The sequence below is a fragment of the Cavia porcellus genome, unplaced genomic scaffold (assembly GCF_034190915.1).
Source record: "Cavia porcellus strain 051 isolate PalLab524CR breed Dunkin Hartley unplaced genomic scaffold, mCavPor4.1 scaffold_12, whole genome shotgun sequence".
Classification (NCBI taxonomy): domain Eukaryota; kingdom Metazoa; phylum Chordata; class Mammalia; order Rodentia; family Caviidae; genus Cavia; species Cavia porcellus.
In genome coordinates, this window is record NW_026947495.1 from 20,939,582 (window position 1) to 20,964,553 (window position 24,972).

General features: G+C 31.8%; 1 protein-coding gene across 3 annotated transcripts in view; it reads right to left on the reverse strand.

The window, feature by feature from the left end:
* The window catches only part of Dpp10 (dipeptidyl peptidase like 10), a 1,298,333-nt gene that overhangs the window by 39,619 nt on the left and 1,233,742 nt on the right, over window positions 1-24,972 (reverse strand). For all 3 annotated transcript variants that reach the window (XM_063258966.1, XM_063258965.1, XM_063258967.1), the window contains exons 12-17: window positions 23,619-23,657; window positions 19,628-19,735; window positions 11,164-11,255; window positions 10,690-10,737; window positions 6,797-6,918; window positions 6,205-6,252 (exon numbers count right to left, since the gene is read on the reverse strand). In XM_063258966.1, the coding sequence (XP_063115036.1) occupies window positions 6,205-6,252; window positions 6,797-6,918; window positions 10,690-10,737; window positions 11,164-11,255; window positions 19,628-19,735; window positions 23,619-23,657 (457 nt within the window). The remainder of the gene's footprint in view (window positions 1-6,204; window positions 6,253-6,796; window positions 6,919-10,689; window positions 10,738-11,163; window positions 11,256-19,627; window positions 19,736-23,618; window positions 23,658-24,972) is intronic.

Below are 24,972 nucleotides of genomic sequence, written 5' to 3' on the forward strand. Positions count from 1 at the left end.
CTTTCTAGGAATTTCTTTCTATTGATTTCCCCTTTTCTCAGAACTGTGATAATTTCTGTAAGATGGATTATATATTCTCATACTTTCATTTTGTGTTTCTTTCACTGGAACTGGAACTTCTATATGTAATCAGGCACAGCAAATTATCACTATAAATAAATCAAACTATCTCTTTGTATATAATTATTTTTCCTTAAATCTTGGAGATTAGATGTTTTTAGAAGTTTGGCATGTACTTAATATATTAAGCATCTAAACTACATGACACTAGCAAATTTTCAAAGAAGCTAAAACAAACATTAAAATTTAAAGGTTTAAAAATGTAAATTAAGAAGCTCTAACGTTTGACCAATATTTGACATTTATAATTTGAGTACTATTGAAAAAAACATAAGCAGTTATTTTGAACAAAAATGCTTTATGCGTGTAAAAAAAACCAATACCACTTGATCATTAGTAAACATATAGAAGGCAATAAAACTTGCATCATCCTTAAATAGACAAGTGTTTTTATAAATGTGCAAATGGCTTGTTGTATTCAAATTAGTAATTAAGTACAGTGGTCTCTTGAGATTTGAGTAGCCTCACACATGAACAACTTGAATTATATTCATAGTTATAGGCTTAATTTACAACCAAAAATTTGAGTTTCAATCCAAATGGTAGCTTCTTTGGCTGGAGATGCCAGATGCCTTTGTAACCTTAAGAATTAATTTGACCCTAGTTTCCTACTGTTGTATAGAAGGGGTCCTCCTTCTATACAATAATAAGCCTCCGTTTTATTCTTGTGAGTGAATTGAGTTCACAGGTCAAGTATCTACCACAAGTGAATACATATGTCTAGAAGCGCCAATATGAAAGTAATATACTAGTAACTTCAGATAATGTATTATAAAATAAGAATGAGTATGAAAAATCCTAACTACATACAAACTTATAGCATAATTACAGCAGCAGCAATTGATTTTTTTCCTTATCAATAGGAGGCCATTACTCTTGAAATGATATTCATCCATGGCTAAAGAAAAATAAATTCTAGCTAAGACAAATACAAACAAATTAAAGCTCTTTTCAAATAATTAAGAGCAGGAACAGTATTCACTTCATGATAAATTCAGAAAATAAGTTTACAAACTTTTCAGCAAAAATATAAAAAGGAAATAGCATAAAAATATTATTTCAAGTGTAGCATTGTGGAAGAAAACAGATAATCGGAGCAAAAGTTGGAAAGCAGATGAAACGTAGAAAAGTTAAGAAAGAAGCATGTAGAAGGGTGAGAAAAAGTGATATAGCTGAGATAAGAGAAAGAACAGACTCAAGAGAATGAGATCCAATAACAAGGGAAACAAAAATAGAAAAGGAAAAGAAGAAAAATTAGGAGGAAAGAGAATGGTGCAGTAGTGCATGGTATATAAAACCTTCTGTTTGCCAACAATTCAGTTGGTGAACAGGTGTTATTTTGGCTTCCGCTCACAAACTCCATATGAGGAAGAAACATAACCAGGTCTCTTTCCTGCAGGAATACCAGCATAGCCAGCTTCCCCACATTTGTGAGATTAATTAAATTTGTGAACCAAGGTGCCACTATACTTTTATGCCTTGCATATGATTGTTCTGCACATGTTTAATCTCAAGTCAAAAGTTATCAGAATGAGAGAACCAGCTCTGTCCCACTGCACTATTTAAGGCAAAGCTCCCAGGACAACACCAATTGCTTCATAGGCAGAGTAACGGAGGTGAGCGTGCACTCACATGCATACTCATGTGCATGCACACATAAACCCCTGATTTCATCATGATATGCCCTCTGCCACCTTGGGATTTCTGCAAGAAGTTTATCACCAAAGACTAAACCAACAGGGCCAACTGATGTAATCTTTTTCTTTAAAAGTTTAGTCTGAGTCAGATATTCTGTTATAGTAATGAGGAACATAATAAGATTTCAAAACAAGATATAAGACTTTTCAAATATTAACTATATACAATTTTATATATAAATGTCATATCATCATAAAAATTTATTACTGTTATTATTATTGTAATACATGCTAATTAAAGTGTTAAGAAAAATACTGAAGAAGAAAGAACACAAATTTTACCTGGAATTCTTCCAGGTAAATTTAGGAATTTTTAATATTTATATTATCTTCATAGACTTTGAATTAGCTTTGTTGAAATATCATACATATTCAGCCTCCTTAATAATTTAGCAATAGAACCTTAATATTTTTGAAGTATTAATTTTAATAAATGTGTTTTACCTTAGTCCTAGTAAACAACTCATGACACTCATCACTTAGAATAATGGCAAGATTTTAATGAAGATTTTAGTCTCTGAGGTGTGAACACTGGGTAGCAGAAGCCTAACATGTGATATGGTTACTCATGGCTGTAAGCAGGGCCAGGCTTGAAGGGCAGGGCAGAAGGCAGTTGGTAGAACCCCCGTGGAGAAGGTCGTGCCAGGTTCAAACAGCGGGGCCAGTGACTTTAGCCCATGCTCACAGCAAATCTCTAGTGACTCCAGAGGGAAAGGGCTGGTGACAGACACCCGACTGTACTTTTCTTTTTCTTTCCAGTTTTCCAATGATTTACTGGTTGAATAAAGTTGGCAGCCCCAGGGTAACAGAACCTGAGTCACCCAAAGCAGTTCTCGGCTGGAGAACACAGACGAGATGAACTAAGAGTGAACGTGGTTCTCAAAGCACAAGTAGGACACAACAAGGTACTGAGTATCATGTCATTAAAGTGTACTTAAAAAGTATCATCCTTTGCTATACTCGTGGTAGCTTTTACAATTATCAATAACTATTAAACTAACTGTTAACATTCATTTTAGAATAATATTCTTAACATAAACTACAAAAAATTTAAATTATTGAGGGCTTATGACTGAGTTACTTCTCCCTCTAAGTCTGTTATAATAATTTTACTGGTAAGTTATAAGAGCTTTATATATGTGTATATATGTATCATATAAATATATTTTTAAGTGAAGTTTTTGTTATTGCTGGAAAAGTATATGGCACTTTTTTAGCTTGCATTTCTTTGATGAATAGTGTGTTAAAGTGTTCCCATGTTTGTTAAATATCTTCATTTTTCTGTAGTAATTTTTATTAGGAGTTTGGCAATACCTAATGACCACATTCATCATGGGGCTTTGCTGTATGTACATGACACATTTCAATTGTTCCTGTGTCCCCATCGTCTCCCTTTCCTCCCAGCAGCCTCATTTTTTGTGCTCCTTTCTCTTGCTGTTCCTTCCATTTCATATAAGAAAGATCTACCTCCACACTTCCTACCATCGATCTTATATTTTGCTCCTTTTTTTGTATTTTCTATTTCCTCATATAAGAGAAACCAATCAACACTTAAGCTTGTGTTCCTGATTTATTTCACTTAGTATTATAGTTCCAAGGTGCATCCATATGCCAGCTAATAACTCAGCTGCTCTTCATGGCAGAACAGTACCCCTCCGTGTGTAAATACCATGTTTTCTTCACCCATTTTATCCATTAACTTTGTTAATGGATATACAGGCTGCTTCAAATATTTAGCTATTGTGAATTATGCTGTTATAAACATGGGTATGCATGCATCACTGTAATATGTCTTTAACTGTTTTGGGAAGATACATAGATGTGGAATAGCTGGGTCAAATGAAACTGTGCTTTCAGCTTTTTGAAGAATCTTCATGCTGATTTCTACAGTGTTCACACTACTTTACATTACCACCACCAATATACTGGGTTCTTTTTCTCCATTGCTTCACAGCATTTGTTGTTATTCAGTTTGCTGATGATGGCCATTTTATTTCTGATGCAAAATGCAATCTCAGTGTAGTATAATTTGCTTTTCTCTAATCAACAGTAGTATTGAACTCCTGAACTTTTCTTTATATATTGGACATTTTCATTTCTACTTTTGAGAAGCATCACTTTTGCTTTTTGACTGGATCTTATTTTAGGTGGTCTATTTGTTTTGACTTTTTTAATATTCTAGATACTGGTCCTCTGTCTGAGCAATAGCTGGCAAAAAAATTTTTTTTTCCAATCTGCAGATTCACTGTAGTAGTTGTTTCTTTTGCTATGTAGAAGCTTTTTAACTTGGGATGAACCCAATTTATCAATTCTTGGTGCTATTTCCTTTCAACTTGAGTTTCTAAGCAAAATGTCCTTGTCTATACCTATGAGTCTAGGAGTTTTATCTATTTTTCACCAACAGACCAAATGTTTCTATTTTAACACTTAGGTCTCTGATCATTTTGATTTTAGTTTAGTACACAGTGAAAGATATTGGTTTAGTGTATGCTTTGGACTCTGTCAAATATTAAAAAAATTAATTATGCTTGGGATTTTTTTAGCTTCTTCTATTTCGTTCTATTGATCCTTGTATCTGTCTTTGTACCAGTTACATGCTGTTTGGGTTACTGCAGCTTTGTAACTGAATTTCAAATCCAGGATTGTGATGTCTCCACCGTATTCTTGTTTTTGAGGATTGTCTCTACTATTTTGGGTATACTATAGTTCCACATGAACTTTAAGAGCATTTCTTCCAGATCTGTGAAAAAGTCTGTCTATATTTTTGTTTGGAATGTGTTAAATATGTACATCAGATTTGGCAGTATGGCTACTTTAACTGTATTGGTTCTATCTATCGAGGAATGGGTCAGGGGTGTTCCTCTATTTTCCAACATTCTCTTCAATATTGTTTTCCAGAGTACTGTAGTTTTTATTTAAAAGGTCTCTCACATTTTTTGATTAATTCCTAAGAACTAAATTTTTCTTGGTGCTACTATGAATGATACATTTTTTTCCTAGTTTCTTTTGATTTTGATTTTTTGCGTGATTTTGTGTCCTATTACAGTGCTGAATTTGGGTATGAATTCTAGTAGACTTCTGGTGGTTTGGATCTTCTATCTACGTAGAGTATGAAATCATACATATTATTTTTATTTCTTTTTCTTGCCCAATTATTCTTGCTAATATTTTAAATACTGTGTTAAACAACAGTAGTGATAGTGCATATCTTGTCTTTTCCCTGATTTTGAAAGGACAGTTTCTTCTTCATTTACAACGATGTTCACACCATGCTCCTTATAAATAGGTTTTATCAGGGTGAGATAAGATCAATCTACATTTAGTTTCCTCAGTGTTTTTATCATGAAAGGATGTTGACTTTTGTCATAAGTTTTGTTGTGTCTGCTGAGCGGACCATGCGCTCTTTTTCCTTGCTTCTTCCTTGCCGATTTGAGTACGCTGAACTATCCTTGCCTGCTTGGGATGAAATGTACTCTTATGTATGATTGTTTTGATGATTTATTGCCAGTATCGTCTTGAGGAGCTTTGTTCTATTTCCATGTTCATTTTTGTTTTCTCAGTTTTCTCCTTATTTGCTATCCTCTTTCATGTGACCAGTTTATTGATATGCTTCCTTACATTGACATAAAAATGTACTAGTCATCAAATATACATACATTTTATACTTAAGCACCTGACCAGCTCTCTCCTTTTTCCCCCTTGATCATGAGACAACCAGAGTTGGCTTCAGAATGCAAGGTCAAATGATTCTTGATTATTCTTTACAATACAAATACATGACTAGCTCAGTCATATATTTATTCATCCTGAAAATTCTGAAGCTTACGTGACCTTTAATCAATTCAGCACTAACCTCTTTAACATTACTTGATAACATGCACAATCTAAAAATAAAGTTGATTAAAAATATAAATGAATAACAATAACTTTACAAAACTAAATGATTGAGATCTATGAAACAAATAGGACACAAAATATATAAGCTAATATATTTTTTTATAATATTCAAAATGAGCACAAAAGGCATCTTCTTGAGGAACAACCTATGCAAAACTCAGGAGAGAATGGTCCAGAGAACAAGGAAGGCAGAATACCAAAATATGCTGCCTATTCATTACTATTCACAGGATATAGTACAATATGTCTTCTATGCCAAGCTAGTAAGATTCACCCCAGGCTATAACATGGCTCAAAACACTTGCTTTATTGTTTCCCTTTCATATACAATATAAAATTGATGGTGTTGACACAGCATTCCAACTAAGAATTCCACTAAGAATCTCTGCGAAGAAACTTTGTTGGATTATGACACACAGAATGAATCTTGTAATATCTAAGGCCAATGCCAGCTCCAAGACTATTCTGAATTGTCTTCTCATGTACTCACTTGCTGGGTTGTCCGTATTATGCAGGCTGACGACAGGGACCCTTGGCCCTAGATTTTAAAAATACATGTATAAACAAAGCGAAGCATTGGCACTCACTTTATCACATTATAAGAGAACACTTGATTTCTACTAATCTCCAGGAAGCACAGTAGCATCATAAAGGGAACATGATTTCTGTGAATATACTTAGTGACCCTTGCATAACCAGGTGCACACTGTTGCAAGCTGAAAGATGTAATCAGTATTAATATAACTGCTCAGAATTTACGAGTTCTGGAGGAATAAATTTATTTTCATACATCATAAACATATCATCAACAAAGCCAACGTTTTGATAAGACAAAAAGACAAGCAAATTAGCATAGATTTTACCAATACATATGTTTATTCACTTTAAAAAAGTTCTCATTTATAAATAGAGCATGTGTGCATATTGAATTACTCCATTTTTATTTTTAAATTAAATTCATGAATTAAATTTATAATTTAGAAAATCTGTAATATACAACATTTTATGTTTAATAATAATAGCCATAGATACTGGTCAAATAGAATGAAATAAATTCTTTAAGAAATCATGTATTATCTTACCTTCACAGAATAATAAAAAATGTTGATTCATGGGGCTAAAATTGGCATCAAAATATGTACATTGCTCTTTCATGACATTACATGAAATACATTGGCGATTCAGTGATTCTTCAGTGGAAGCACTGAGGAAAGAAAATGAATGTTAGAAATGCTACTCTGTTCCAGACACTTGAATGTGTGCTATCCACATGCAAATATAGTGTCTGATAAACAGAAATCTACGTCAATGGCTGGATAGAAGTTCCTTGTAAATCGCAACTCACTATAAACATGGAGTGTCAATTTCCATTATGTATGTTAAGATGTACACATTTTTCTCCGTGTACCTGAATATATGTATATATATATATAGTATTTATATGTATACAGTCTCAACATAATTTATGACTATTTGCATTTTCATTAGAAATATTTCTGAGTTAAATTTTAAGAGGAATAACCCATGGGAACCAAAATAAATTAAGCATCAATAAATATTGCTTGAAATAGTGAATAAGTGTTTCTGTAAGTCACATAAAAATTAAATTCATCATTCAACAGATCATATATTAGAATTTAGGAGTAATTCCAAATTTTCTTCTCCAAGAACTAGCATTGATCTGTTTGGTGAAGATCATTTTTAAATGATATTATATATAATACTAATGATAATATATACTATATACTTTGCCATATAAAGGAGTAAAAAAAAAGAAGCAATTGTCATCTTTATTTTATAATAATGATGCTCAAGGTCAGAAGGATAGATACATTCAGCCAAAGTTACCCTTCACATATTGAACTTTATTATTATTTTAGTAAAGACAAAGATTTCATTTGTGTCACACAAGAGCCAGCTGCAGGCTGCCCCGTGGAGCAGACTAGTGAAGAAGGAGCGCCACTGCCCCACAGGCAGAGCGAGCTTAGATCAGTCAATGAGCTGCTCTGTGGACAGATGGGTATTATACACAATTTCTATGGAAGCGTTAGCATGTGTGCAAGGAGTGCAGGAACCACACAATGTACCTGCAAAAGGAGGAATCAATAATCTAATACCTCTGTATAATGTTGCATTTGGTCCTATGTTGTATCGTGGCTACAAAGAATCTTGTTTTTGAGTGTATCGTAGAGCATGTAAATAAGGATCTCCCTTCTTTTGCTCAGGTCTCAGACAAAACCAGCTAAGAGTGCACAGAACTTTCTCTCTCTCTCTCTCTCTCTCTCTCTCTCTCTCTCTCTCTCTCTCTCTCTGTCTCTCTCTCTGTTTGTCTGTCTCTCTCTCTGTCTCCCCCTCTTTCTCTTTCTCTTTCCCTTTATTTTTTATAGTACATATTTGTAGGGAATGATTACATTCATTGTGGGGAGCAGGTATATTTACAAAGCATATCTTAATTTTTTTATTTTCATTTTCTCCCCGTTGATGTTTTTGTAAGTACATCTGAATGCAATATTATCTTAGGCAATATGGGAGAACACTATGGAGAATATGTTCAAAATCTTTGATTGAACAAATGTCTTCAATTGCACTCCAGCTACCTACTCATCTTGGCTTCCAGGGACGGGGGCTCAGCTATCTGGTTAGCCAGGGGCTTCACGCTGAGCCACATCCTCAGCCCTTTGTAAGTGTAGTTTTGAGACAGAGTTTTGGGAAGTGGCTGAGTTTCCAAAGACAAGATTTACATGTGCCACCTCACCTGACATCAACTGCATTTTAGAATGAGAGATAATTTTGGCTACATATATTTTAGAGGAAGAGTAGTTGTGTTGATTTTGATGTGCGATAGGCTGGAGTCATGGGGACTGGGACAGAGGTGTTAAAGTGGGCAACACCTCAGTACACAACTGAGATGCAATGTTAAGCATAGTTCATAGAATTGTAATTTAATAGTAAGTACTAGAACCTGATTGTAATCCATACTTTCTTTCTTTCTTTTTTGTAACCATACTTCCTAAGCAAGGCAATTTTTGTAGGGTAGGCACTTAAAACACAGCTGGTTTCACCTTTATGGTAACTTATGAGGTACTAACTGTTGCATAAAATTGTGGTGGCGTATATAAAATTTAAAATTTGCCACCTTACTCATTTTAAGTGTTCAATTTGGTTTCGTTAATTATGTGCACACAGTTAACAACCTTCACCACCAAGAAGCTTAGAATTTGTACTAGTGGCCCACAGCCATTCAGTGACTTACTAATATTTAAAATCTTTCTACTCATACATAAAGCTTTCCAAACAGAAATCTCTAAAGATTTACATTATTATTTTCTGATTATTTACGTTATATAATTGCTGAAATAACAAATGCAATTCTTGAACCCCCCCCCCCAAAAAAAAAACCTGTAGCAGTGAATTGATAATAGTTGTGATTCTGCAGAGGTGTCTAATGCCACACATTAAGCTATCCAATGATTATTTTTATAGCCTAGTAAGACACTGATTGAAATTTCTGGGTCAAATACCAACATTATCCCACAGCAAGCCAACCAGCATTTGATGAGCTATTTAAGGGGAAATTTATGGTGCTACATTTTCTTTATAACACAGTTGGCTACACTAGTACAGGTAGCAGATATATTGACTTCTCAGCCTCAGTCAGGAGAAAGATAAGGCAAGCCCACAAATCTAAGGAGTCATTGCCATTCAAATCACCTTTTAAACTAATAAGTGGGAAAGAGATGAAGGCTGTTCCATTTGCTGACCTTGACCAAGTATTATCTTCTGACAGGGTTATATTTCTTTAAGTTTTATACAATGAAAGAAATGAAACATTTGTCAAGTATTTCCACACCTCCAAAGTGTTGTTCATGACTATCCAACATTAATCATAGTATGTATGTCACAAAAGATAAGCTGCAGCTCACCAGAAAAAAAAAAAAAAGTGAACAATATCTTGACAAAGACCTATGAACCAAAATGCAAATCAGTACCTCTTAACAAACAGCTTCTCTTCCTCTTGAAGTTTTTAAAAGTAAGAACATGGCTTCCAGTATGGCCAAGAAAATAAACTAAGAATATAAAATGACATTTTGGGAGATATAATTGAAAATGAATTTGGATTTTAAATAGTGTACATAAAAAAGAGACTATGGGGGAGTTAGGGTGCTTTGACTCTTAGAGCAAATTCTGGACTGTTTGGTGAAGATCCTGCAGAGGTAATACTTCTTCATACATGAATTTCCACTGAGAATATGTCACGGCAGTTTTGACTCCTTAAAAACAGAACTATAAAATGGAAATAAGAGAATGTGTACAGTATCTAGACTAAATATCTTCTGTGCCAGCTAAAAATTATAGTCATTCCTGTGAAAGCCTGTGGAAAGCTTTCTGAATGAAGAGACATTTTAATGCTGAATAGGTGTGGTCTTAAGCCCTTTTTATTAATATAGCTTAGCAAATTGAGAAGATGTAAATATTCTGCATAAATCGCCATATTTTAGTTAAGCAACAAATATTCCCATTTTAAACAAGGATACCTCCTTTCACAAAGTTCATTAGATTTTTATTATATACAGATAAAAAAGAAAGCTTCTGTTTGATATTGCTGTTATTATATTATTCAGCAAGAAATTATGTATTTACCACAGTTATGCACTGAAAATTCAAAATGACCTAGAGAAGGAAGTTGTCACTGACACTGGGAAGCTGAGTAACAATTTCCAAAAAAACTATGAAGACACATGAAGAAAAGATAAGGAAGAGAAAGCGGCAAAAGTACAAATCCCCATCCATGTCTGATCTTCTGGGCTCACAGAGGGTCAAAAATAATAGACTGCCTGTGGCAGGTGAGGTTTTGTGGCACATGAGATGGCTTTTCCCTAGCCACACTGAAAACTGGGTTTTAGATTCTTCTGCAAGATGTTGGGCGAAGTTCACTGAGAAGCCAACCTGTGTGAGATCCCTGCAACACACTTACCTGTACAGCTGCCTGCCTCTGGGCGAGAGCTCTGTGCTGAGAAAGTAACTGCAGGAAAGAACACAACACGTACGTTAAAATTCAGTCTCTTTTTATTACAGTGATTCCACATAAGTCTTCAAAAAGAAAAACAAACAAGCATTGTTTCATTATTCAACCACAGGACTTTGATCAACTTAGCAAACATATATATATATATATATATATATATATATATATATATATATATATTCCCCTCTTTATAAAATCACTACCCTTTTGCATGATCTCAATTTCTCTGTGTCATTCATCCCCATGTGTCAGTGCAATATGTCTCTGAGTTAAGTACAGAGGAATTCTGAAAGAAAACTTCATTTTTTACAAGGGTGGCTTGGTTTAATTAGGGTTATGGTAAGAAAAATGTAATTCTAGTCAAAAGGATCTCACTTGACAGCGCAGACAGCCAGCCTGGGGACAGAAACTGAAAATACTAACATTTTCTGAGTAGTTTCGTCATATGCCAAGATCTTTATCACTTCCCAGTTTCCCGATGTCAGATGCCGCACGGTAATTTGCTCACTTTTACTCTGCAGAGAAATGGAAAATATTGATTTACCTTTTATTTAAACAGCATGTCTCCGGTAAACACGAAAATACCAACTGCCAGTGCCACATTTAATTCTTTAATTCTCGACTGACATTCAGCTTTATGTGTTAAGTCTCAAAAGGCAACACTGTCTTATAACCACAGACCCAGATAGGGCTGTCCCTTTATTCCTGTGTTGTAAGAAACATTCAGAAAACCTCAGGTGAGCCCGCACCTGTGCACTGTTTCAACAGCAGGGTTTTGTAATCCTGTTTGCTTATTTTCACTCTGTTTCAGGTGTAAATCTATGTTGATAATTATAGTCATGGTTCATATGTATCTCACTGAAAAAAGACAGTATGACCAATTGCTTTTTAAAATTTGAGTTATTTCTAAATTTTAATTTTTCTCTGATATCCATCAAAATATTTCCAGAAGTCTCTATTTTTTGCCTTTGTTATCTCTAAATTTATTTATTTGTTGTAATTTTTAAGTTCCTTTATAGAAATCTGTCACTTGTTGGTTTCTTTCTATTTTATGAGGCCATTTCTAAGCTATTAAATATCTCATTAGAACTATAACTTGATAACTACAAATATTTAGTGATATTTAACTCACATTGTAACATCGTTTTACAGTTTTCCTTTGCTTTATACTTTTTTGTTGTTATTCTTCAGGAGTATTTTCACTCTTTAGTGTATATTTATACCTACCTCTAGCATTCCTCACATAGTAATGCTTTAATATAAACATATGTTTTTTTTTCTTTAGAAACATCTTGAATATCCCAGGCTATACATACATGAAGGGGATGAAAGATTTTGTGACTCACCAGCTTTATATTGTTCATACTCTAATAAATAATACACCATTATAATAAATAATTTACAAAATATCATAATGTGGAAACTTAGAATCGGGTATGTATATTCGGAAATCTGATAATTTTTTTTCTTTTGTAGATACTTTAACTTCTACCACTAGTTTCTCTCTTTCCTTTTATCTTTATTAATCCAAGAGATGCTTTTTCTATCATTTTCCTCTTTCTTGAATGGTAATTGTTAAAAACTATCTTCTGTGGTTTTGTGCATAGTTCACTTTTATTTCTGTCTCAATGCTGACTTTTAAGGGACCATAATTAGAAATCCACTCTCCATTACATTACATTATTTATGGGGAATGTCTTTATCAGCTCAAAGAAGTTACATGAAGTCCTAAATTTTTAAGTTTTCTGAATATTGGTTTTGTTGCATATAATGTATCCTGTCTCTACATCTACTAAATAGTTATTGCTTTTCACATGTAATATGTAAACATGTAATATGTACATGTAATATGAACACATTGAATTATCTTGTATATTTTAAAACGTTAAGCAAATTTAACACTCCTGTGATAAAAACAACTAAATTTCTTAAGATATTGAAGAATTCAACTTGCCAATATTTGGTTTAGAATTTTTTTTTTAACTTTCCATTTTTTCTCTCATGTATAAGATTTGCTTTTTTGTTACTACATGATACACGAATCATAAAATACATTTAAGAAAATTTTACCTTTTTCCATTTTTAGAATAAGATTTTATAAAGCTATCAGTACAATTTCATTGATTTTTAAAATTCTACCTTTAATATGTCTATGCCTGATGTAAAAAAATTTAAATGATAGTGCCATTTTCCTAGTATTTTGGCATACTTTAGATTATCTATTTCATAAATCAGATTCATATTTTTCAAGAATTTATTGAATTCTAAATTTAAAATTTTTGACATAAAGTTACTCTTGATATTTTCCTAAAATCTTTTTGAATATTCAGCTTTAATCTCTGTAATACTTTAGAGACCTTTCCAATTTTTAATTAATCTTGATAGAATATATGAATTTAATTATCCTAATTAGTAATTTATTTATTTACTTTCTTCAAGAAATCATTTCTTTATATCCCTTTATCTTAGTTTTCTAGGACACTAATTTCTAATTTTTAAATTCTCTTTTATTCTTCATCTAAATTTCTTCTTAAATAAATCTTGACCTTAGATTTAATTTTTAATTTTTTATTTTAAAGAGGTTAAGATTAAAGAGGACATAACAAAGCAGATCAGAACAATTTAAGCAACACAGTATTTTACCACAAAACAACCCAATATAACAGTACCTACCATAATGTCTCTTTCCTTGAAATAGTTGAACATACATCTTCATACACAATAGTATCAAACATAACAAAATAGTATAAAACTTGACCATATATATATATAACTTATTTTTCATATGTATATGGGTTACTTAAATGTTTCAAAATATCCCATATTTCTTAGATGTCTATATCATATATATTCAAACATGCAATATGTTAATTTAATTCTACTGTTTGAGGGTATATTCTTGAAGTGTGAATATTATACAGGTTATATTTTTATATTTCTTTTCAACTTTTTGACCTGTTACAAATTATAATTATTACTAATGCCTCATTCATTTGCATTATCTTTATAGATTATAATCTATTAAGGGAGTATTACTTTCAATGTAACTGGTTATAAATTTGTCAAGAACTCGGTTATTTGCTATAGATGAGTTTTATTATCCTATCTACCACACTTGCTACCAAACTCAATAGAAACTAAAAGTGTATCATTTACTCCACTCTGCATATATAGGATCTTCCTTCAGAAAAATATCCAGTGTCTTAGTGGTGTACCTCTGCATTTTGATCCCATAAATATCTATTCCTCACTCTTAAAAGAAGTTAATTTTGCCTTCAAATGCTTTAAATTCAACAAAAAGCATTTGAGTTCCCTACAAGTTCTTTATATATTGAGACAATTCTAGGATTTCCACATATTTGCTAACTAAAAGTACAAATGCAATGATGTATTCCCATTTGTGAAATTAAGACAGATACAGCTCAAAATTTGGTGAGGGATCCTAAAGTCTGTCATTTTATTGTCAAGTTTGCTCACCTATAATGATCTACTTAATAGCTACCGTAACTTACTTCTAGGCCTTACTTTGATTGAATCAAAGAGAACATGATATTAACATTTCAGTTTTAGTGCACATTTGGTGTCAATTTCAAAATGAAAAAAAAATTTACATCATTAATAGTTAAATTTAGTCCTATATTGGTAAATATCTGGAGACATTTTTGGTTCACAGTTTTTAGTTTGTTACTTCCTTTTGGCATATATTTTTTGGGTACCTCAAGAATAGAAGAGGAGCTTTATCAAAATGGTCCTCAGAAAAAGTCTATTGCTTTGAGAAATGTGGAAGCAGCATGTATCCAAGAGTAAAATTTTACCATAATCACTTCAAATATCCATTTGACTCAGAATAGTATACTTTTAAGTATAGAAACAAAAGATAATCTTATTAGGAGCTAAAATGAGAACCACAGTCTCTTTTGAATTTACTGAAACATCTACAGTGGCACTGGTTGTTAACTATCTACCACAGCAAAAATGGTCTGGGGAATAAATCAACTCTCATTTCACAATCACCCAATTCCCAACAATACATAGCTAGTGTCTATGGCCCAAGAATGGACATGTAAATTTTGATCTGTCAGTAAATAATCCTAATGGCAATTAGAACATGGTAGATTGTCATAGAGAACATAACAAAATACCAAGGGACTTGACTAGTTTTTCAAACCCTTTCAGTAAAAATAAAACAGCAAGAATGGAAATTTAATAATTTAGGAAATAATAACAAGTTTTAGTCTATATTAATTTTATTTTCTGTGCATAGATGATCTAACATATTAATGTGGTTTAATAGAAACACTAAATGTGAATATAATGCTATGGTAGACTTGTAACAAACACAATATGGTAGTATTTTTTAAATTGAACTCATACTTCACCTTTTATTTTAGAACAAAAAAATCAAATCACTGAGTTTGTTTATTCTTCAATGAAAGTCGAAAATCTTGAATATGGCCCTGTTTTTTTACTTAGGGTTATGTACCAAGCACCTTTTCTAAATTTGTGGGGATTTTGATCTCCGCCAAAGAAGTAAAATATCAATTTTATATTCTTACCCAAAATTTGGAAACACATTGGTATCAGTAAAATTTTAATAGTACCTGTGAGTTTTAGCTAACTATGCTGCCTTCACTCAAATATCTGATGTGAATTCTGTTTAACTTTTACAGCTCTTAAAGAAGAGAAACGCAATGCTCAAAAATAGCATGCATTGATTTATTGTCTATTCACTACGTGAAATAAGCTTAATTGTTTTCAGACAATGTCCTAATCAGATAAAGCAGTGAAATTTAATGGAAAAATTTCATTGGGTTGATTAGGTGATACAATTGTGAATTGGGGGCATGATATTCTCTAAAGTATTTGCAGTGAATAATAGCACTTAAAATTGTTCCAAGTGAAATCATCAGCTCTTACGGGCAAAACTTCATGCTGCTGAATAGAGAAAGTGATTGGATTCACCAACGTATAATTTTTCATTTAACACAATTTAGGGAGATGATAGTGTGATTGCGTATGCCCATGAGTGTGAACCACTTAACCAACAGAAACTGGGCTTACCCCACATTTAGAGACAAGGAGGCATGCATTTGACAAAAGCCTGTCTTTGAACTGCAGCCTGAATTGCAGCAAGTAGGATGTTACTGTTTAAGAGATATGAATTCAGAGCTAGAGGAATCTACAAAAAATGTTATTTTCAGAGAAAGAGTACCGGGTTATATGAACTGATCAAAAGTCCAATGGTTGAAGGGAGAAGAAGTTTTGGCTCAGTGTGAGTTTCAGGAAGTACATAATGGTATTTATATGCATACAGCAAATACTTGTTCAGAATTTTGCATATAATATCATATATTCAGTTGTCCAGAAAAAAAATAACTATTTTAACTCTATTAATTTTCAGAAAGATGGTCTGAGGATCTTCAGCAGCACAAGTGCCTGCCTGGCAAGCACAGGGTTCAGAGTTTGACTCCAGGTACTGACAAAAAAAAAAAAAAAAAAAAAAAGAAAAGAAAAGAAAGAAAGAAAAAGAAAAATGGTAATTTTTCTTGTGTGTGCTCCTTTTCTTTCAATTTTTATTTTTTAGTCCATGTTTGTAGTATATAATGATCATAGTGCTCAGGGGAGTGGTAGATCTTAATTGTTTTTTAAAATTTCCTTCCCTTTGTCTTCCTCCCTTATCCCTCCATCTTTTGAACCTCATTCCTTTTACACACAAAAAAAATCCATTTCCTTATTTCCTATTATATATCATTTATTTTGTTCAGTTTTTCTAACATTTAGTTTACTACATCAAAGAAGGGAAAATGCTCACAAAAAATCTTTTTCACATATTCACAATGAAATTAATCTGGAAATGCATATATAAGGGCAAAGAAACATTTTACTGTTGATCCAGCAATTCAGTTATATTAGATAATGTGAAGAAATAATTCATAACATAAATAGATTTTATTTAAGGTGTCACATAACAAATTGCCCCTCTATTACATTGCACAATCTGGTTATCTATGGACCTCCAGTCAAATAGATGTCAATTTTTAAAGAATCATCTTTAAAAGCCATTTTATGGTTTGAACAACTTTGTGTTCTAAATTTAAATTATCAGAATGTAATATGTAGTGTACACACCATCACATTTTAATGGAAGACTAGAGAAAAATATACGAATTCTTCCTGTTTTTATTTTTTGGAATTATTTTAACAAGCTAAAGCTTTTGTAAATATTTCCAACAACAACACTCACTCTACATAATGAAAATAGCCTGAGAACAATAATTTGGTAAGATAACGTCTAATGACTTTAATCTATTTATGGATTGTGCAAAAGAACAAAATGTTTGCAATTTCATTTAGTAAGCACTAGAAGAAAACAAACACGTTCTGAGTGAATCAGGAAGCGCTCAAATGTGGAGCATCCAGTCTGCAACAGTGCTTTTGGGGACAGGAGCTGCAGAGCCTCCTGGCCCTGTAGCTCCCCATTTTCTGTGCATGGCACATTTAAATGCAATGGTATGGCATGATACTAGCTGCAAGAGGAGTACCACATCACTCATGTTGGCATACTTAACTGTTCAGACTGTAAATTTCTATGCTTTTTTGGAGCAGCAAAATTTGTGCTATATACCAAGATTGAAATGCTTCATGTATATGTTTTTTTCACCTTTTAACATCTAACGGGGTGTGTTTTTGGGAATAACTAAAAATAGAAAAACATGTTTATATATGAATGTTTATCTCTGACTCATACTAAAACTGAAAATAATATATTCTATTTTAGCATATTACTATATATTGTCCCCTCAGTAATATAGTAATGAAATTCATGCGACAGCTGTTTTATAAGCTATTACTAAACTGAGGAAAGAACCTTTAAGCTATTTCATAAAATTGTATGTATGGCTGTGTGCAAATGTGTTAATATGCATGTATAAACATAGGTATAAACTGTATTCACCTATCACAAACCTCTGATTCATTAACAAAGTGATTAATTTTAGTCTATCACCATAGTATCTATACATAATCATACAGTCATGCCTATTTTTCAGTGAGGCAAACCATAAATACCCTGAATAGTAATTAGAAACAGGTAAAATGTTTTCTTATTTAATGAAAGCTTTGTAATAATCTCTACACAGAAGACAAAGATACCCCATCTGCTTTTTTTCCTTTTGAAAGTGTGGGAAGACATGAATGAAATTACAGGTCAGTTTGGTTTAATTTGGAACAGAAGTTATTTTTCCCCATGAATTAAAAGAATTCTTGATTACATGTGTAAATATCTCAAATCGCACATGGCAACATCAACATTTTGTCTAATACTATTCTGGATGCCATTCCTCCTAATATGTGGAATAGATGGTTTTCTTTGTGGGACATAAATGTAGTATGAATACTTATTGTATATCTTTTCCCATCCTTCATTATAGTTAAGAAGCATCCATGATTTCTATGTCATTTTTACGACTTAGCTCTTCACACAGCTTGTTGAAAAGAACATACTGAAACTTAAAAAAAATTCAGTACACCACAGTAATTTATAAGAATTTGAAAAGTGTATTTTTTTGCCAAATATTACCTTGTATTTATTCTAACAAAGTTTAATTATTAGCTGGAACTACTGACATACTCAATCAAGCTCGATAAAGAAACACCCCAAATTTTGTTCCTATAAATGTGTGTGTGTATATATATATATATATATATATATATTCAATTAGAATATTAATGGAGTCACGATGCACAGTAGTCTATAATCTGCATTTCTGCCTTAATAAATATTCTATGAAAATCAGTCTACATCACTACTTTGGAAATGATACCTGTGTAAATTATTTATTTTAGCATTGATTAAAATTAAAGGTAAATATATGACAATTATTTTAATAGCACAGACTTTGAACATTTTTAAATTTTAAACTACTGATACCAGATTTTAAGAATGCAGAACATTAAGATGCCCAAGAAATATCCACATAGATAATAAATTTTTCATAGTATATAGGAGTTGAAAGTTCTAAGAATTTAAAAGTAGCAAAGTTAGATAAAAACCTTTAACCACATTAATATTTCCTGTGTATTTGTTAAGTTTAAATGATTCTTGGTTGGCTTTTGTAATCGTCTCATAAAGGTTCTTATTTAGTCACTCACAATGATTTATCACTGTAAAGCCTTTTACCTATGAGGTTAGGATGTTTATTTGATTCTGAAAGATGCTTTATTTTGTCATGAATATTTCCTATTGAAAATTAAATTTAAGCCGCCTATAAGTGTGCCATTTAAACCACCTTTGATGCTTTTAAAAATAATTAAATAAAATGTAATCATTAAAATTGATACTATTCTTTTGAAGTTTAGAGGAAAAATAAAATTCTCATCTTCTTTTCAACAAATTCCTTATAATGTAACAGCCTCTGTATTTTTGACAACACACGAAAAACTATTTTATTATTTTTAAAAATCTGCATTGTATTTTTGTTTATGTACTGATTCAATTTTGATGAATATTATTTGTGTTGATTATTCAAAAATTTTATAATTGTTTGAAAATATTACCAAATATAGGCAAAAGATATTAGTTCAATAAAAACTAACCTTTCCATTTGCCTCAGCATGTTAAAAGCTGGGTGTTTTCAATTTATTAAATTCTGTATCCCAAGGCCCTCAGTTCATTGCACATTTGACTCTATCACTAAATTTTCTGGTGTGTGGAGACTGTTTTTGCGAAAGTGAAGTCTGAATTTATGGCGTGGATAAGGATCCTTTTCTTAAACATTACTGAGCTGGATATAACTGGATCCACTCTGTAGGCTCCATGTCAACAAAAATTAGGTTTGCAGGGACGTAACAACAGTGAAGTCAAATACAGAGAGAAACCAGCACCTACCTGAACAAAGAACATAGCTATGTGGTAGAATTCTCCACGACCCCCTTGCTTAACAGGAACAGTCATGAAGAATTTGCTGCCATCTCTGGAAAATACAGGCTCTTCATTCTGAAATATAGAAGCAGTCTTGAGAATCTCAAAATAGCATATGGAATTTGTTCTTTTTTACACTACAAAGTCAAAGCATGGGTTGTATTGACTTAGTTTGGAAGGTAGTCAAATTATTTATTTTATTAGAACATGTTTCCATTCCTTGTGAGGAGCTGGCATGTATGCAGAATGCATTTTAATTTCCGTTTTTCTTCCTCTTCCTCCTCTCCCTTCTTTTGATCCTCTTCCTATTTGAGAAAGATCTATCTCTCTACTTTCTATTATTTGTCATTTATTTTGTTCTTTATTTATAAAATAGAAGATAAATTGTACGATATTCAAGCTTGTTTTTCTATTTACTTCACTTAACAGTGTAGTATCAAAGAGCATCCATTTTCCTACAAATGGCTCAAGTTTATCCCACTTATGGCAACGTAATACTGCTTTGGGTAAACACCACATTTCTTTATCTGTTCATCTGCTGATGAACATATGGCTGTTTTCAAACTGTAACTATTAGGAATTGTGCTGCTGTAAAAATGAATATGCATGCATCAGTATAATAATGATGTCTTTAACTGTTTGTAAGATACCTAGAAAGGAAAAGCTGAGTCAAATAGAATTTTAGTTTTAGATTTTGGGGAAATCTCTATACTGGTTTTCATAGTAGTTATCCTATTTAAAAATAAAACATATAACATTCGTTAAAAAAACTAAGTTAATACTACAATGTATGTTTGTTATTGGTGAGAAAAAGGCAGTTTCTTTCAAAGTATATAGAAATTATTTAAAATTAGACTACATACATATTTTAAATTTATTTACAGCAGAACTTTTGTATCTTTACATGAGACTGTTTGACAATTTATACTTTAAAGATAAAGGAAATGTTCATATCTGTATGACATCAAAATATATATTCTCTAAAAATTACAGCATGCTATAATATGTTAATATATTTTTATGAATCTTTTACTCAACATCTCTAGATACTTGAAGATTCATTTCTGTTTACTAAAAACATGAAAGTTACAAGGCCACAAAATTAGAAGACAGAAAAAAATCATGTAATGCAAAATCCCCATTCTCATTGTTTATATATTCACAAATGCAAACAAAATGCCTAACCACACCAGTAAATCCTTAGTTGATTATTTTAAATTAAACTCTAGTGGCATGTTTAACAAGTAGAATTATTTTCAAAAATTAAATGATGGAGGACATACATTTTTATTCATTTATTCTGTTTTAAGGATAATATTTTTAAAATGGTTTTATCTGAAAACATTGGAGGTTTTTCTGACAGATTAATAATGGTGGTTACATCTATGACATAAAGAAAAGCTTTGAAATGGTTTCTGCTATAGATTTTTAATATGACCTCAAAGCCCTTGCAAGTGGCCATTTGCTGTCTTTCTGATGCTTCTATTTTTCTTGTTGCTCTTTCCCTAGCCTCCCACATGTTTCTACTCCATGACCTTTGCAGGTTTTACTGCCTTTCTCTGGCTCTTTTCCCTGTCTAATTCCTGTGTCTTTTCCAGTATCACCACATCAATGAGGTACTGCCTGATTAACCCATGTAAAGATCCAGAAAGAAGCCAGACTATCCAGCTCTACTTCATGTCCTTCATCCTGCTTACATTCTTTTTTGTACTTTTACAGACCATTACACCATTTGACTTGTACATTGTTTGTATGTGTTTGTGTGTGAAAGCAAGCAGTATGTATGTATGTATAAAGGTGTATATATATGTATGTGTGCACAGTGCTCCGATAGAAGGTGAACATCATGAGGCAGAAAACTTGTACCCTTTCTGCCACATTTCCAGCACTATAAGCCACGGAAACTCTGTTCAGAGTTCTGAATAAACAGGCCAGTTCATGGCTGTTTTTGTCATATTAGTTTCATTAGTAAGATTGTCTCTGATTAGCAACATCATAAAGATAATATTTCCTTGTTCATTTTATGGGCATTCAAGAAATTATAAGAATATATATGTGATAAATAAAAGATCTCAAATAATATACACTTCTAAGTTGAGGAAATTTCACAATTAGGTACTTTTAATAAATACAGACAAAATACTTGACTTAGTGAAGTCCATGGATCAATTATGACAGAGTGAGTAACTCTGTTTGTTCCATCTCCTGATGCTCTTCAGTCTCTCCACACTAATTTTGCACATGGGAGCCCTTCCATCTGGGACAACTTTTCCATCTTTGTTTTAGTTCTAAATCTTACTCATTTTTAATCTCATGAGACATACAGTGTTTTTTGAATTTCTGTATAGAATATTTCCTAAGAGGAAATTTTTCTTCAGTCTGAAAAGTATATTTGTCATCATTTTTCATGGCTTTTAATGTACCATATCAGCATTTCTGTGGAACACAATGACATAATTGTTGAGTATGAGAATGGATGTGTGCAATAGAGAAACATATTTAAGTTTAACATTATATCTGCTACATTTCCTCTAAAACTTGGTTCCTCTTTCACTCACCATTGTCTTTTAGTGCTTCATTCAAAGGATAAAGTTGCTCTATTTGTGCAGATATTTGATTATTCTCTGATTACATTGACCCCCTTTTCCAATTCTAGTTCATTAAAAATAGTTCAGTAACAAAAAGTAGATTAAGGCTGCCATTCCAGGATTTACAGATTTTTAGTGTTAAGATCTGACTGGAAACACACATTTCTATACAGATAGAGCCATTTTACTTTATGACCTTATGGATCAGTGGTCCTTGCATGCAGGGGTTTGTATTTAGATACTGAACTCTGTTCCTTGACCAAACATATTCTATGCTGTTTACCCAACTGTAAAGATTCTTGAATGCTAGGCTAAATATATCATTTCTCTTGGCATACCTATTAGCAAGAAAATGAACTCACAATTCTGTCACATCTCTAATTACAAGATATTTTAGATAATTGCTTCTTCTCATTTGTGTTAATATGATCATCCCCTAAATTTGAATTTTATATAATTCTAACCATCGAATAAATGCCCTTAGAAATTCTGAAATAAAATCAAATACAATGAAATACAAACATATTTTTGAATAGTTGATAAAATGATAATTTGCCTTAAACTTTCTATTAAACTTTTATAAACTTAGAATTTTTGGATTTATATAAAGGTGATGTCTATTACACTATTATAAATGTGGCTGGCAGATTCAATAAAGCAAGAGAAATCATAATACATCAATATTCATTTATACTCTTTTTTAAAGTTTAGGTGTCTAAATGTAATGAAAGTACATTATAGACTGCAAAAATGAAGTTTTTATTCTGATTTTATCTTGATCACTGACTAAAATAATTTTTTGCATTAACATATATCTATATAGATGAAAATATATACTGGGGAACCCTTTTAGGTTTACTTCTGAGTTGTCAGTCTGACTTACATTGTAGAGAGTTTTGGTTTTCACTCTTTTATTCATCATTACAAGTGTACTTGTTCACAGAACATTGTTAAAACTAAGATGCTTCTAAGGAAAACATGATCCTTGGACAATCTCCAAATGACCAATCTACATAGAGATTTGGTCAGTCTGGGAGGCAATCTGAATAATGCAGATGCTTTCAGGTTTATGGGTTGCCACTCTCTCTTTGACTTACACAAATATTTACTTCTATGATTAATTCAGAAAATGGATTCTCAGTGTTATTCTAACATTAGAGCCCATAAAGAGACCAAAGTAATCTGTTTTCAAGTGATGCATTAAAATGCCCAGTCACTAATTTTTAGTGGAAATAAATCACTCTGTCGAACATACCAAAATTTTAAAGTCAAGTGAGTGAAATAATTTTTCAAAGAAAGCTATCACACAGTAAATGGATGAATAGAATGACTACAAGAGCCATGGTGTGACAAAATCACCTATACAATACCTGTTTAGAAAGCCAGGTGTCTGATGTCATCTCATATTTCTGAAAAAAAAAAATTTCCATGAAATGTTAGCACCAAAGTAAGCATATGTCAATACAATGTTTTACCTTGCTGTCTTCATATATTTTCTTCTTTTATTCAAATACAGAAACATCATGAGATCACATTGTCTTTATTGATTCAAAGTGAATAAAGTAGAGAACTCAAGTTTAAGGACAGTTTAATTATAGTCTTTTGTGTGTGTGCACAGGAACTCCTTCAGAATTTTTACCTATGCAAAGATAGATCACGAAGGATAGATCACTTCCTAGTCTGTGGAATTACCTCATTTGAACCACCAGACTCTGTCTCTTTTCACCTCTGGACATCATAAGGAAACAAATTATTAAGCCTACAAATGAAACTAGGCCAAAGACCGGCATAAAATTTTTTAAATGGGCATTATTTTAAGATTCAATCTGGTATTTATCATAGCCATTTTTTCTTATTTGTAGTGCTTAGTTTTAAGAGCAAAGAAAATTTCGGAATAACAAATACATATTACTTTAAAATATAAATTGTTAAAATCAAAATTCTATTTCCAGAAAAAATTTTTAACTAATTCAACTTCAGATTAAATGCGTACATAAAATACTCTAGTGATAATGTTTCTGTGTACTGACATGAAATATGTTATGTTTTTCTGAAAAAATGATGCAATAATAAGCATTCTGAATGTAGGAAAACAAATTAGAGATAAAATAGAAAAAACATATATCTCTAGTATGCTACCAATTTTCCTACACATGCATTTCAAACTGTGTAATTATTATTAATGTATAGTTTTATGTAACATTTTTTTCTAAATTTACATATATTACTTTGTCTTTATAATTGAACACTTTCTCTTTTGGAGGCATTTTTTTTCAATAGCTCTTCACTCTTTGAAGATATCAGAAAAATATCTAATAAAATTATTCTTGGTTATTTGTGCTCAACAGTGAACATTGTTGGTAGCTAGAAAAGTGGCATAATAAATAGATAATGATGCCACTGCTCATGATACCATCAAATTTTCTTAGAATTCATTGGAGCTGAAAAATTCATAAGCTATTATTTGTCTGATTTTAATTAACTGAAAATAGAACACTTAAAATCTAAAATGGTATAGAACTATGATATAAATCAATAAAGTATCAAATGAACAATATGATAGGAGATATATATATATATATATATATATATATATATTCTTTTTGTAGCATTTTAATTATCTTTGTGTTTACCTATAGTGGAAACATTTAGATTATTCTTGCATAGCTAAAGTAACACTCTCTCTGATTAACTAGACTACATGAAAACTAATTTTTAAATGAA